This window comes from Odontesthes bonariensis, chromosome 12 (assembly GCF_027942865.1).
Source record: "Odontesthes bonariensis isolate fOdoBon6 chromosome 12, fOdoBon6.hap1, whole genome shotgun sequence".
Classification (NCBI taxonomy): Eukaryota; Metazoa; Chordata; class Actinopteri; order Atheriniformes; family Atherinopsidae; genus Odontesthes; species Odontesthes bonariensis.
In genome coordinates this window covers 38,324,725-38,339,741 of record NC_134517.1, presented here as the reverse complement: position 1 = coordinate 38,339,741, position 15,017 = coordinate 38,324,725, and the positions used below count along the sequence as shown (strand labels likewise).

Here is a 15,017-nt window from a genome sequence, read left to right as displayed (position 1 = left end):
TGGTTTCAGATTGTTTTGAACATGGTTTCAGGCTGGTTTTGAAGATGGTTTCAGGCTGGTTTCCAACATGGTTTCATTGCTGGTTTTGAACATGGTTTCAGGCTGGTTTTAAACATGATTTCAGGCTGGTTTTGAACTTGGTTTCAGGCTGTTTTTGAACATGGTTTTCAGGCTGGTTTTAACATGATTTCAGGCTGGTTTTGAACATGATTTCAGGCCGGTGTCTACCATGATTTCAGGCTGGTTTTGAACATGATTTCAGGCTGGTTTTGAACATGGTTTCAGGCTTGTTTTGAACATGATTTCAGGCTGGTTTCCAACATGCTTTCATTGCTGGTTTTGAACATGGTTTCAGGATGGTTTTGAACATGGTTTCAGGCTGGTTTTGAACATGATTTCAGGATGATTTTAAATTGATTTCAGGCCGGTCTCTAACATGATTTCAGGCTTGTTTTGAACATGGTTTCAGGCTGGTTTTGAATATGATTACAGGCTAGTTTCTAACATGGTTTCTGGTTGTTTTTGGACCTGGTTTAGGGGTGGTTTTGACCATGATTTCAGGCTGGTTTTAAACATGATTTCAGGCTGGTTTTGAACATGAATTCTGGTTAGTTTTGGACATGATTTCAGGCTGGTTTTGAACATCGTTTCAGGCTGGTCTATAACATGATTTCAGGTTTGTTTTGAACATGGTTTCAGGCTGGTTTCCAACATGGTTTCAAGCTGGTTTTGAACATGGTTTCAGGCTGGTTTCCATCATGGTTTCAGGTGGTTTTGAACATGGTTTTAGTCTGGTTTTGAAGATGATTTCAGGCTGGTCTCCAACATGCTTTCATTGCTGGTTTTGAACATGATTTCAGGCTGGTTTCGAACATGATTTCAGGCTGGTTTTGAACATGGTTTCAGGGTAGTTTTGAACACGATTTAAAGCTGGTTTTAACATGATTTCAGGCTGTTTTTGAAGATGGTTTCAGGCTGGTCTCTAACATGATTTCAGGCTTGTTTTGAACATGGTTTCAGGCTGGTTTCGAACATGATTTCAGGCTGGTTTTGAACATGGTTTCAGGCTGGTCTCTAACATGATTTCAGGTTTGTTTTGAACATGGTTTCAGGCTGGTTTTGAATATGATTTCAGGCTCGTTTCCAACATTGTTTCAGGTGGTTTTGAACATGGTTTCAAGCTGGTTTTGAACATGGTTTCAGGCTGGTTTTGAACATGGTTTCAGGCTGGTTTCCAACATGCTTTCATTGCCTGTTTTGAATTCTGGTTAGTTTTGGACATGATTTCAGGATGGTTTTAAACATTATTTCAGGCTGGTTTTGAACATGGTTTCAGGCTGGTTTTGAACATGGTTTCAGGCTGGTCTATAACATGATTTCAGGTTTGTTTTTAACATGGTTTCAGGCTGGTTTCCAACATGATTTCAGGTGGTTTTGAACATGGTTTCAAGCTGGTTTTGAACATGGTTTCAGGCTGGTTTTAACATGATTTCAGGCTGTTTTTGAAGATGGTTTCAGGCTGGTTTTTGAACATGGTTTCAGGCTGGTTTCCAACATGCTTTCATTGCTGGTTTTGAACATGGTTTCAGGCTGGTTTTGAACATGGTTTCAGGCTGGTTTTGAACATGATTTCAGGCTGGTATTCAACATGATTTCATTGCTGGTTTTGAACTTGATTTCAGGCTGGTTTCGAACATGATTTAAGGCTGGTTTTGAATTAGGTTTCAGGCTGGTTTTTTAACATGATTTCAGGCTGGTTTTGAACATGGTTTCAGGATGGTTTTGAACATGGTTTCAGCTTGGTTTTGAATATGATTTCAGGCTGGTTTCCAACACGGTTTCAGGTTGTTTTGAACATGGTTTCAGGCTGGTTTTGAACATGATTTCAGGCTGGTTTTGAACATGGTTTCAGGCTTGTTTTGAACATGATTTCAGGCTGGTTTTGAACATGGTTTCAGGCTAGTTTTGAACATGATTTCAGGCTGGTTTCCAACATGCTTTCATTGCTGGTTTTGAACATGGTTTCAGGCTGGTTTTGAACATGGTTTCAGGCTGGTTTTGAACATGATTTCAGGCTGGTGTTCAACATGATTTCATTGCTGGTTTTGAACTTGATTTCAGGCTGGTTTTGAACATGAATTCTGGTTAGTTTTGGACATGATTTCAGGGTTGTTTTCAACATCGTTTCAGGCTGGTCTATAACATGATTTCAGGTTTGTTTTGAACATGGTTTCAGGCTGGTTTCCAACATGATTTCAGGTGGTTTTGAACATGGTTTCAAGCTGGTTTTGAACATGGTTTCAGGCTGGTCTCCAACATGCTTTCATTGCTGGTTTTGAACATGATTTCAGGCTGGTTTCGAACATGATTTCAGGCTGGTTTTGAACATGGTTTCAGGGTAGTTTTGAACATGATTTAAAGCTGGTTTTAACATGATTTCAGGCTTGTTTTGAACATGGTTTCAGGCTGTTTTCGAACATGATTTCAGGCTGGTTTTGAACATGGTTTCAGGCTGGTCTCTAACATGATTTCAGGTTTGTTTTGAACATGGTTTCAGGCTGATCTCTAATATGATTTCAGGCTTGTTTTGAACACGGTTTCAGGCTGGTTTTGAATATGATTTCAGGCTGGTTTCCAACATGGTTTCAGGTGGTTTTGAACATGATTTCAGGCTGGTCTCCAACATGTTTTCATTGCTGGTTTTGAACATGATTTCAGGTTGGTTTCGAACATGATTTCAGGCTGGTTTTGAACATGGTTTCAGGGTAGTTTTGAACATGATTTCAGGCTGGTTTTGACCATGGTTTCAGGCTTGTTTTGGACATGATTTCAGGCTGGTTTTGAACATCGTTTCAGGCTGGTCTATAACATGATTTCAGGTTTGTTTTGAACATGGTTTCAGGCTGGTTTCCAACATGATTTCAGGTGGTTTTGAACATGGTTTCAAGCTGGTTTTGAACATGGTTTCAGGCTGGTTTCCAACATGGTTTCAGGTGGTTTTGAACATGGTTTTAGTCTGGTTTTGAACATGATTTCAGGCTGGTCTCCAACATGCTTTCATTGCTGTTTTTTAACATGATTTCAGGCTGGTTTCGAACATGATTTCAGGCTGGTTTTGAACATGGTTTCAGGGTAGTTTTGAACATGATTTAAAGCTGGTTTTAACATGATTTCAGGCTTGTTTTGAACATGGTTTCAGGCTGGTTTCGAACATGATTTCAGGCTGGTTTTGAACATGGTTTCAGGCTGGTCTCTAACATGATTTCAGGTTTGTTTTGAACATGGTTTCAGGCTGATCTCTAATATGATTTCAGGCTTGTTTTGAATACGGTTTCAGGCTGGTTTTGAATATGATTTCAGGCTCGTTTCCAACATTGTTTCAGGTGGTTTTGAACATGGTTTCAAGCTGGTTTTGAACATGGTTTCAGGCTGGTTTTGAATATGATTTCAGGCTGGTTTCCAACATGGTTTCATTGCTGGTTTTGAACATGATTTCAGGCTGGTCTCCAACATGTTTTCATTGCTGGTTTTGAACATGGTTTCAGGTTGTTTTGAACATGGTTTCAGGCTGTTTTTGAACATGGTTTCAGGGTAGTTTTGAACATGATTTCAGGCTGGTTTTTAATATGATTTCAGGCTGGTTTTGAACATGATTTCAGGCTGGTTTCCAACATGCTTTCATTGCCTGTTTTGAACATGGTTTCAGGATGGTTTTGAACATGGTTTCAGGCTGGTTTTGAACATGATTTCAGGCTGATTTTAAATTGATTTCAGGCCGGTCTCTAACATGATTTCAGGCTTGTTTTGAACATGGTTTCAGGCTGGTTTTGAATATGATTACAGGCTAGTTTCTAACATGGTTTCTGGTTGTTTTTGGACCTGGTTTAGGGGTGGTTTTGACCATGATTTCAGGCTGGTTTTAAACATGATTTCAGGCTGGTTTTGAACATGAATTCTGGTTAGTTTTGGACATGATTTCAGGATGGTTTTAAACATTATTTCAGGCTGGTTTTGAACATGGTTTCAGGCTGGTCTATAACATGATTTCAGGTTTGTTTTGAACATGGTTTCAGGTTGGTTTCCAACATGATTTCAGGTGGTTTTGAACATGGTTTTAAGCTGGTTTTGAACATGGTTTCAGGCTGGTTTCCAACATGGTTTCAGGTGGTTTTGAACATGGTTTTAGTCTGGTTTTGAACATTATTTCAGGCTGGTCTCCAACATGCTTTCATTGCTGGTTTTGAACATGATTTCAGGCTGGTTTCGAACATGATTTCAGGCTGGTTTTGAACATGGTTTCAGGGTAGTTTTGAACATGATTTAAAGCTGGTTTTAACATGATTTCAGGCTGTTTTGAAGATGGTTTCAGGCTGGTTTTAACATGATTTCAGGCTTGTTTCGAACATGATTTTAGGCTGGTTTCGAACATGATTTCAGGCTGGTTTTGAACATGGTTTCAGGCTGGTCTCTAACATGATTTCAGGTTTGTTTTGAACATGGTTTCAGGCTGATCTCTAATATGATTTCAGGCTTGTTTTGAACACGGTTTCAGGCTGGTTTTGAATATGATTTCAGGCTCGTTTCCAACATTGTTTCAGGTGGTTTTGAACATGGTTTCAAGCTGGTTTTGAACATGGTTTCAGGTTGGTTTTGAATATTATTTCAGGCTGGTTTCCAACATGGTTTCAGGTGGTTTTGAACATGATTTCAGGCTGGTCTCCAACATGTTTTCATTGCTGGTTTTGAACATGATTTCAGGCTGGTTTCGAACATGATTTCAGGCTGGTTTTGAACATGGTTTCAGGGTAGTTTTGAACATGATTTCAGGCTGGTTTCCAACATGATTTCAGGCTGTTTTAGAACATGGTTTCAGGCTAGTTGTGAACATGATTTCTGGCTAGTTTTTGACATGATTTCAGGCTGGTTTTGAACATGATTTCAGGCTGGTTTTGAACATGATTTCAGGCTGGTTTTGAACATGATTTCTGGCTGGTGTTGAACATGGTTTCAGGCTCGTTTTTAACATGATTTCAGGCTTTTTTTTGTACCTGGTTTAGGACTGGTTTTGAACATGATTTCAGGTTGATTTTGAACATGATTTCATTGCTGGTTTTGAACATGATTTCATTGTTGGTTTTGAACATGATTTCAGGCTTATTTTGAACACGATTTCATTGCTGGTTTACAACATGGTTTCAGGCTGGTTTTGAACATTGTTTCAGGCTATTTTTTTAACATGATTTTAGGATGGTTTTGAACTTGGTTTCTGGCTGGTTTTGAACATGATTTCAGGCTGATTTTTAACATGATTTCAGGCTGGTTTTAACATGATTTCAGGCTGTTTTTGAAGATGGTTTCAGGCTGGTTTTAACATGATTTCAGGCTGGTTTTGAACATGGTTTCAGGCTGTTTTAACATGATTTCAGGCTTGTTTTGAACATGGTTTCAGGCTAGTTTTGAACATGATTTCAGGCTGGTTTCCAACATGGTTTCAGGCTGGTTTTGAACATGGTTTCAGGCTGATTTTTAACATGATTTCAGGGCTGTTTTTGTACCTGGTTTAGGGCTGGTTTTGAACATGGTTTCAGGCTATTTTATTTAACATGATTTTAGGATGGTTTTGAACTTGGTTTCTGGCTGGTTTTGAACATGATTTCAGGCTGGTTGTAACATGATTTCAGGCTGGTTTTGGACCTGGTTTCAGGCTGTTTTTTTGACATGATTTTAGGCTTGTTTTGAACATGATTTAAGGTTGTTTTTGGACCTGGTTTCACTGCTGTTTTGGACCTTTTTTAGTGCTGGTTTTGAACATGGTTTCAGGTTGTTTTTAGATCTGGTTTAGGGCTTATTTTGAAAATGTTTTCATGGCTGTTTTTTGGCCTGGTTTAGGGCTGATTTTGAACATGGTGACAGACTGTTTTTAACAAGGCTTCAGGCTTTTTTTGTACCTCGTTTTTGGGCTGGTTTTCAACATGATTTCAGGCTGGTTGTAACAGGATTTCAGGCTGGTTTCCAACATGCTTTCATTGCTGGTTTTGAACTTGATTTCAGGCTGTTTTTTTAACATGATTTCAGGCTGGTTTTGAACATGGTTTCAGGCTCGTTTTGAATATGATTTCAGGCTGGTTTCCAACATGGTTTCAGGTTGTTTTGAACATGGTTTCAGGCTGGTTTTAACAGGATTTCAGGCTGGTTTTAACAGGATTTCAGGCTGGTTTTGAACATTGTTTCAGGCTGGTTTTGAACATGATTTCTGGTTGTTTTTTTACCTGGTTTAGGGCTAATTTTATCATGGTTTCAGACAGTTTTTGGACCTGGTTCAGGGCTGATTTTCAACCTGGTTTCACGGCTGTTTTTTCACCTGGTTTAGGGCATATTTTGAACATGGTTTCAGGCTGGTTTTAACATGATTTCAGGCTGGTTTTGAGCATGATTTCAGGCTGATTTTGAACATGATTTCAGGCTGATTTTAACATGATTTCAGGCTGGTTTTGAGCATGGTTTCAGACAGTTTTTGAACATTATTTCAGGTTGTTTTTTTTACCTGGTTCAGGGCTGATTTTGAACATGATTTCAGGCTTATTTTGGACCTGGTTTCAGGCTGTTTTTAACATGGTTTTAGGCTGGTTTTGAACATGATTTCAAGCTGATTTTAACATGATTTCAGGCTTATTTTGGACCTGGTTTAGGGCTGATTTAGAAAATTATTTCACGGTTGTTTTTGTACCCGGTTTAGGGCTGATTTTGAACATGGATTCAGGCTGGTTTTAACATGATTTCAAGCTTGTTTTGAACCTGGTTTAGGGCTGATTTTGAACCTGGTTTCTGGGTGGTTTTGAAAATTATTTCAGGCTGGTTTTGTACTTGATTTCAGGCTGGTTTTGAACATTATTTCAGGGTTTTTTTGGACCTGGTTCAGGGCTGATTTTGAACATGGTTTCACGGCTGTTTTTTGACCTGGTTTAGGGCTGATTTTTTGAACATGATTTCAGATTGGTTTTAACATGGTTTCAGGCTGGTTTTGAACATGATTTCAGGCTGGTTTTAACATGATTTCAGGCTTATTTTGGACCTGGTTTCAGGCTTCTTTTGAACATGATTTCAGGCTGGTTTTGAACATGATTTCAGGGCTGTTTTTGTACCTGGTTTAGGGCTGATTTTGAACATGGTTTCAGGCCAGTTTTAATATGATTTCAGGCTGGTTTTGAACATGATTTCAGGCTTGTTTTAAACATGATTTCAGGCTGGTTTTAACATGATTTCAGGCTGGTTTTGAACATGGTTTCAGGCTGGTTTTGAACATGATTTCAGGCTGGTTTTAACATGATTTCAGGCTTATTTTGGACCTGGTTTCAGGCTTCTTTTGAACATGATTTCAGGCTGGTTTTGAAACTGATTTCATTGCTGGTTTTGAACACTGTTTCAGGCTGGTTTTGAACATGATTTCAGGCTGATTTTGAAGATGATTTCAGTTTTTTTTTTAACCTGGTTCAGGGCTGATTTTGAACATGGTTTCAGGCTGGTTTCCAACATGGTTTCAGAATGGTTTTGAACATGATTTCAGGGCTTTTTTTGTACCTGGTTTAGGGCTGATTTTGAAAATGATTTCACGGTTGTTTTGAACATGATTTCAGGCTTATTTTAAACATGATTTCAGGCTGGTTTTAACATGATTTCAGGCTGGTTTTGAACCTGGTTTCGGGCTGGTTTTGAACATGATTTCAGGCTGATTTTAACATGATTTCAGGCTTATTTTGGACCTGGTTTCAGGCTTGTTTTGAACATGATTTCAGGCTGGTTTTGAAACTGATTTCATTGCTGGTTTTGAACACTGTTTCAGGCTGGTTTTGAACATGATTTCAGGTTGTTTTTGTACCTGGTTTAGGGCTGATTTTGAACATGGTTTCAGGGCTGTTTTTGTACCTGGTTTAGGGCTGATTTTGAACATGGTTTCAGGCTGTTTTTAACATGATTTCAGGCTTGTTTTGAACCCGGTTTAGGGCTGATTTTAATCATGGTTTCAGACAGTTTTTGGACCTGGTTTAGGGCTGATTTTGAACCTGGTTTCTGGGTGGTTTTGAAAATGATTTCAGGCTTATTTTGGACCTGGTTTAGGGCTGAGTTTTTTAACATGATTTTAGGCTGATTTCGAACTTGGTTTCTGGCTGGTTTTGAACATGATTTCAGGCTGATTTTGAACATGATTTCAGGCTGGTTTTAACATGATTTCAGTCTGGTTTTGAGCATGGTTTCAGGCTGGTTTGAACATGATTTCAGGCTTATTTTGGACCTGGTTTAGGGTTGACTTTTTTTAACATGATTTTAGGCTTATTTTGAACATGGTTTCAGGCTGGTTTTAACATGATTTCAGGCTTTTTTTGTACCTGGTTTAGGGCTGATTTTGAACATGTTTCAGACAAAATTTTTGCACCTGGTTCAGGGCTGATTTTGAACCTGGTTTCACGGCTGTTTTTGGACCTGGTTAAGGGCTGATTTTTAACATGATTTCAGGCTGATTTTGAACATGATTTCAGGCTGATTTTAACATGATTTCAGGCTGGTTTTGAGCATGGTTTCAGACAGTTTTTGGACCTGTTTCAGGGGTTATTTTGAACATGATTTCAGGCTTATTTTTGACATGATTTCAGGCTTTTTTGTACCTGGTTTAGGGCTTATTTTGAACATGTTTCAGGCAGTTTTTGGACTTTGTTCAGGGCTGATTTTGAACCTGGTTTCACGGCTGTTTTTGGACCTGGTTAAGGGCTGATTTTGAACATGGTGACAGACTGTTTTTAACAAGGTTTCAGGCTGTTTTGGACCTTTTTTAGGGCTGGTTTTGAACATGATTTCTAGCTGGTTTTGAACATGATTTCAGGCTGATTTTGAACATGATTTCACGGTTGTTTTTGTACCCGGTTTAGGGCTTATTTTCAACATGGTTTCAGGCTTGTTTTGAACATGATTTCAGGCTGATTTTGATCATGGTTTCAGACAGTTTTTGACCTGGTTCAGGGCTGATTTTTAACCTGGTTTGACGGCTGTTTTTTGACCTGGTTTAGGGCTGATTTTGAACCTGGTTTCTGGCTGGTTTTGAACATGATTTCAGGCTTATTTTGAACATGATTTCAGGCTTATTTTGGACCTGGTTTAGGCTGATTTTTTAACATGATTTAATGCTGATTTTGAACTTGATTTCTGACTGGTTTTGACATGATTTCAGGCTGATTTTGAACATGATTTTAGGGCTGTTTTTTCACCTGGTTTAGGGCTGACTTTGAACATGGTGACAGACTGTTTTTGGACCTTTTTTAGGGCTGTTTTAACATGATTTCAGGCTGGTTTTGAACATGATTTCAGGCTTATTTTGGACCTGGTTTCAGGCTGTTTTTAACAAGGTTTCAGGCTGGTTTTGAACATGATTTCAAGCTGATTTTTAACATGATTTCAGGTTTATTTTGAACATGGTTTCAGGCTGGTTTTAACATGATTTCAGTCTGATTTTGAAACTGGTTTCACGGCTGTTTTTGACCTGGTTTCAGGCTGTTTTTAACAAGGTTTCGGGCTGTTTTGGACCTTTTTTAGGGCTGGTTTGAACATGATTTCAAGCTTCCTTTTAACATGATTTCAGGCTTATTTTGGACCTGGTTTAGGGCTGATTTTTTTAACATGATTTTAGGCTTATTTTGAACATGGTTTCAGGCTGGTTTTAACATGATTTCAGGCTTTTTTTGTACCTGGTTTAGGGCTGATTTTGAACATGTTTCAGACAATTTTTGCACCTGGTTCAGGGCTGATTTTGAACCTGGTTTCACGGCTGTTTTTGGACCTGGTTCAGGGCTGATTTTGAACATGGTGACAGACTGTTTTTAACAAGGTTTCAAGCTGTTTTGGACCTTTTTTAGGGTTGGTTTTGAACATGATTTCAGGCTGGTTTTAACATGATTTCAGAATGGTTTTGAACATGATTTCAGGGCTGTTTTTAACATGATTTCAGAATGGTTTTGAACATGATTTCAGGCTGGTTTTAACATGATTTCAGAATGGTTTTGAACATGATTTCAGGCTGTTTTTGTACCTGGTTTAGGGCTGATTTTCAACATGGTTTCAGGCTTTTTTTGGACCTTGTTCAGGGCTGATTTTGAACCTGGTTTCACGGCTGTTTTTTGACCTGGTTTAGGGCTGATTTTGAACCTGGTTTCTGGCTGGTTTTTAACATAATTTCAGGCTTATTTTGGACCTGGTTTAGGGCTGATTTTGAACTTGGTTTCTGACTGGTTTTGAACATGATTTCAGGCTGATTTTGAACATGATTTCAGGCTGGTTTTGAACATGATTTCAGGCTGGTTTTAACATGTTTCAGGCTGATTTTTAACATGATTTCAGGCTGGTTTTGAACATGATTTCAGGCTGGTTTTGAACATGATTTCAGGCTGGTTTTGAACCTGATTTCATTGCTGGTTTTGAACATGGTTTCAGGCTGGTTTTGAACATGATTCAGGCTGATTTTGAAGATGGTTTCAGACAGTTTTTGTTCCTGGTTCAGGGCTGTTTTTGTACCTGGTACAGCGTTTTGCTTCTCATAACAATATGCGTTCAACAGAGTAATACATTTGCACCACAAAATCGTTCTCGATGGAAAAAGTCATACCTCACTTCGCTTGGCGCTATTTTGCCTCCCTTGATATCAATGCATCCAATGTAAAACTCTGCAGACCGAAGAGCAGACCGAGCACTCCCTAGCCACCTAGCGATAGCTGCACCTGTTACGGTGTTTGCTCCTCGGAAGCAGGGGAGTGCTCGGTCTGCTCTTCGGTCTGCACAGTTTTACATTGGACGCATTGTATGCTAGCTGTGTGTTAACTGTTTGCTAACTGTGTGCTAACTGCTTGCTAACTGTGTGCGAGCTGTGTGCTAACTGTGTGCTAACTGAGTGCTAACTGAGTGCTAACTGTGTGCTAGCTGTATGCTAGCTGTGTGCTAACTTTGTGCTAACTTTGTTATAACTGTGTGCTAGCTGTGTGCTAACTGTGTGCTAACTGAGTGCTAACTGTGTGCTAGCTGTATGCTAGCTGTTCTAACTGTGTGTTAACTGTGTGATAACTGTGCTGAGTGCTAACTGTGTACTAACTGCGTGCTAACTTTGTGCTAACTTTGTGTTAACTGTGTGATAACTCTGTGCTAAGTGTAATGAGTTTGCAATATTCTTTAATGACAAAGTTCAAGGCATTAAAAATGCAATAATTTCCACAACACAAATAACTACTCTGCAGCCAGCTAGACACTTAGAGCTGACACATTTCACACCTGTTACTGACAAAACAGTCAGAGACCATCTGCAGTCTGAGTTCATCAACGTGCTGCCTTGATGAGTTGCCCACTAGATTCCTAAAGTCTGTGCTGAGCAGTTTGTTACCACAACTCGCTCATCTAGTCAACATCTCACTCCAGACTGGAACATTTCCAAAGGCCTTAAAAACTGCTGTCATTAAGCCTCTTCTAAAGAAGAGCAATCTGATGCCACAGTACTGAACAACTACCGGCCCATATCAAACCTGCCATTCTTAGGCAAAGTGCTAGAAAAAGTTTTATACCAACAGCTTAGTGACTTTCTCCTGTCTAACAATGCTTTTGATACTTTCCAATCAGGCTTTAGGCCCCACCACAGCACTGAGACAGCTCTGATCAAGGTGACAAATGACATCCGCCTGAACACAGATGCAAGTAGAGTCACAGTCTTAGTTCTGCTGGACCTGAGTGCTGCCTTTGATACAGTTGACCATGCGATCTTATTACAGAGGTTAGAAGACTGGGTGGGAATCTCTGGTCGTGCTTTAAACTGGTTCAAGTCCTATCTCCAGGACAGGAAATATTTTGTTGAAATTGGTAACTGTGTCTCAGACCAAATGGCTATGACCTGTGGGGTTCCCCAGGGGTCAATCCTGGGACCCGTGCTGTTCAATCTGTACATGCTTCCACTAGGCCAGCTAATACGCAGCTATAATGTGTCCTACCACAGCTATGCAGATGACACTCAGATCTACGTGTCACTGACGGCAGGAGAACACGGGCCTGTAGATACACTGTGTCGCTGCATCGAACAGATCAGTGTGTGGAGACAAAACAATTTCCTCCAGCTAAACTCAGACAAAACTGAAATCATTGTCTGTGGCCCACAGAAACAAAGAGAAAGTGTTATCAGTCACCTTGAGACTCTCTCTCTAAAACCTAACTATCAAGTTAGAAATCTCGGGGTAATATTGGACTCAGACCTGAACTTTAACAGCCACATTAAATCTGTAACATCAGCAGCTTTTTACCATCTAAAAAACATTGCCAGAATCAAAGGAATAGTGTCTAAAGCAGACTTAGAGAGACTGATCCATGCGTTTGTCTCCAGCAGGTTAGACTACTGTAACGGCCTGCCCACTGGGCTCTAAACGGGCTGTAAGACAGCTGCAGTACATCCAGAACGCTGCTGCTCGAGTCCTGACTAGAACCAGGAAATACGACCATATTAGTCCAGTGCTCAGGTCTCTGCACTGGCTTCCTGTCGCTCAGAGAATAGACTTTAAAACAGCTCTGCTTGTGTACAAGTCTCTTCATGGTCAAGCGCCAAAGTACATCTCTGACATGTTAGAGCCATATGAACCAACTCGGGCTCTGAGAACCTCAGGGAGGGGTCTCCTGCTGGGGCCCAGAGTCAGGACTAAACAAGGTGAGGCTGCGTTTCAGTTTTATGCTCCTAAAATCTGAAACAGTCTTCCAGAAGATGTGAGACAGGCCTCAACTCTGACAATGTTTAAATCCAGGCTGAAAACAGTTCTATTTAGCTGTGCATATGACACCTGAAAGTATTTTATCTGCACTCTTCACTTTTAAATTAATTAATGATTATTTTAATGGGTTTTAAATTTCTTTCTTTTTTAATTTCTTTCTTTTATTTTTTTTATTCCTTTTGAATGGTTTTATTGCCTTCTTGTGATTTTATGTAGCTGTAAAGCACTTTGAATTGCCCTGTGTATGAATTGTGCTCTATAAATAAAATTGCCTTGCCTTGGCCTAACTGCTTGCTAACTGTGTGCTAGCTGTGTGCTAACTGAGTGCTAACTGTGTGCTAGCTGTATGCTAGCTGTGTGCTAATTTTGTGCTAACTGTGTGATAACTATGTGCTGAGTGCTAGCTGTATGCTAGCTGTGTGCTAACTTTGTGCTAACTGTATGATAACTATGTGCTAACTCAGTGCTAACTGTGTGCTAGCTGTATGCTAGCTGTGTGATAACTATGTGCTAACTGAGTGCTAACTGTGTGCTAGCTGTATGCTAGCTGTGTGCTAATTTGTGCTAACCGTGTGATAACTATGTGCTAACTGAGTGCTAACTGTGTGCTAGCTGTATGCTAGCTGTGTGCTAATTTTGTGCTAACCGTGTGATAACTATGTGCTAACTGTGTGCTAGCTGTATGCTAGCTGTGTGCTAACTTTGTGCTAACTGTGTGATAACTGAGTGCTAACTGTGTGCTAGCTGTATGCTAGCTGTGTGCTAACTTTGTGCTAACTGTGTGATAACTATGTGCTAACTGAGTGCTAACTGTGTGCTAGCTGTGTGCTAATTTTGTGCTAACTGTGTGATAACTATGTGCTAACTGAGTGCTAACTGTGTGCTAGCTGTATGCTAGCTGTGTGCTAACTTTGTGCTAACTGTGTAAAAACTGTGTGATAACTGTGTGCTAATGAGTGCTAACCGCTTGCTAACTGTGTGCTAGCTGTATGCTAGCTGTGTGCTAATTTTTTGCTAACTGTTTGTTAACTGTGTGTTAACTGAGTGCTAACTTGGTGTTAACTGAGTGCTAACTGTGTGCTAGCTATGTGCTAACTGTGTGCTAACTGAGTGCTAACTGTGTGTTGTTGTGTTGCAGGAGGCCTCCTCTCTCTGACCATAGATAAAGCTCTCCCAGAGGACGAAGGCCAGTATAAATGCAGAGCTGAGAGCTCAGCGGGCAGAGCCGAGTGTTCCTGTATGGTTCTGGTGGACGGTAAGAACCAAACTGTCACATCTTCCCTGCACCTGCACTGTGTAACACATCCATTTAGTTTCATTCTGCTGGGCTGGTGGGGACAGAAGAGATTATCTGTGTGTTTGTAAGAAACAGCATATCTGCTGATCTGAGAACAGCTCAGAGTATGGAATCTGTGCAGAGAACTCAGAGCAGAGAACCCACCTTTGAATTCCCAAGATTCTCCAGGATTTTCCAGGAGCCTCCTCTGCTCACAGCTTCCTGTAATTAGACTAAATGAACACAAACAAACTGTTTATCTCAGATCTGCTTCCTGGAATCAGATCGTTTCAGTCCAGACTGACTGGAAAACAGCTGGTTGTTTGTTTGGTTTTAATAAAAGAAAAGACGTGATTTTTGGGCTCCTGGAGGTCCCGGGCCCTGATGTTTGGGCTCCTGGAGGCCCCGGGCCCTGATGTTTGGGCTCCTGGAGGCCCCGGGCCCTGATGTTTGGGCTCCTGGAGGCCCAAGGCCCTGATGTTTGGGCTCCTGGAGATCCCGGGCCCTGATGTTTGGGCTCCTGGAGGCCCCGGGCCCTGATGTTTGGGCTCCTGGAGGCCCCGGGCCCAGATGTTTGGGCTCCTGGAGGTCCCGGGCCCTGATGTTTGGGCTCTTGGAGGCCCCGGGCCCTGATGTTTGGGCTCCTGGAGGCCCCGGGCCCTGATGTTTGGGCTCCTGGAGGTCCCGGGCCCTGACGTTTGGGCTCCCGGAGGCTCCTGGAGGCCCCAGGCCCTGATGTTTGGGCTCCCGGAGGCTCCTGGAGGCCCTGGGCCCTGATGTTTGGGCTCCTGGAGGCCCCGGGCCCTGATGTTTGGGCACCTGGAGGTCCCGGGCCCTGATGTTGGGCTCCTGGAGGCCCAAGGTCCTGATGTTTGGGCTCCTGGAGATCCCGGGCCCTGATGTTTGGGCTAATGGAGGCCCCGGGCCCTGATGTTTGGGCTCCTGGAGGTCCCGGGCCCTGACGT

General features: G+C 41.1%; 1 protein-coding gene across 2 annotated transcripts in view; it reads left to right on the top strand.

Moving 5' to 3' along the window:
* LOC142397001 (myosin light chain kinase, smooth muscle-like) overlaps window positions 1–15,017 on the top strand; it is a 124,058-nt gene that overhangs the window by 61,503 nt on the left and 47,538 nt on the right. For both annotated transcript variants that reach the window (XM_075480390.1, XM_075480389.1), the window contains exon 18: window positions 13,915–14,031. In XM_075480390.1, the coding sequence (XP_075336505.1) occupies window positions 13,915–14,031 (117 nt within the window). The remainder of the gene's footprint in view (window positions 1–13,914; window positions 14,032–15,017) is intronic.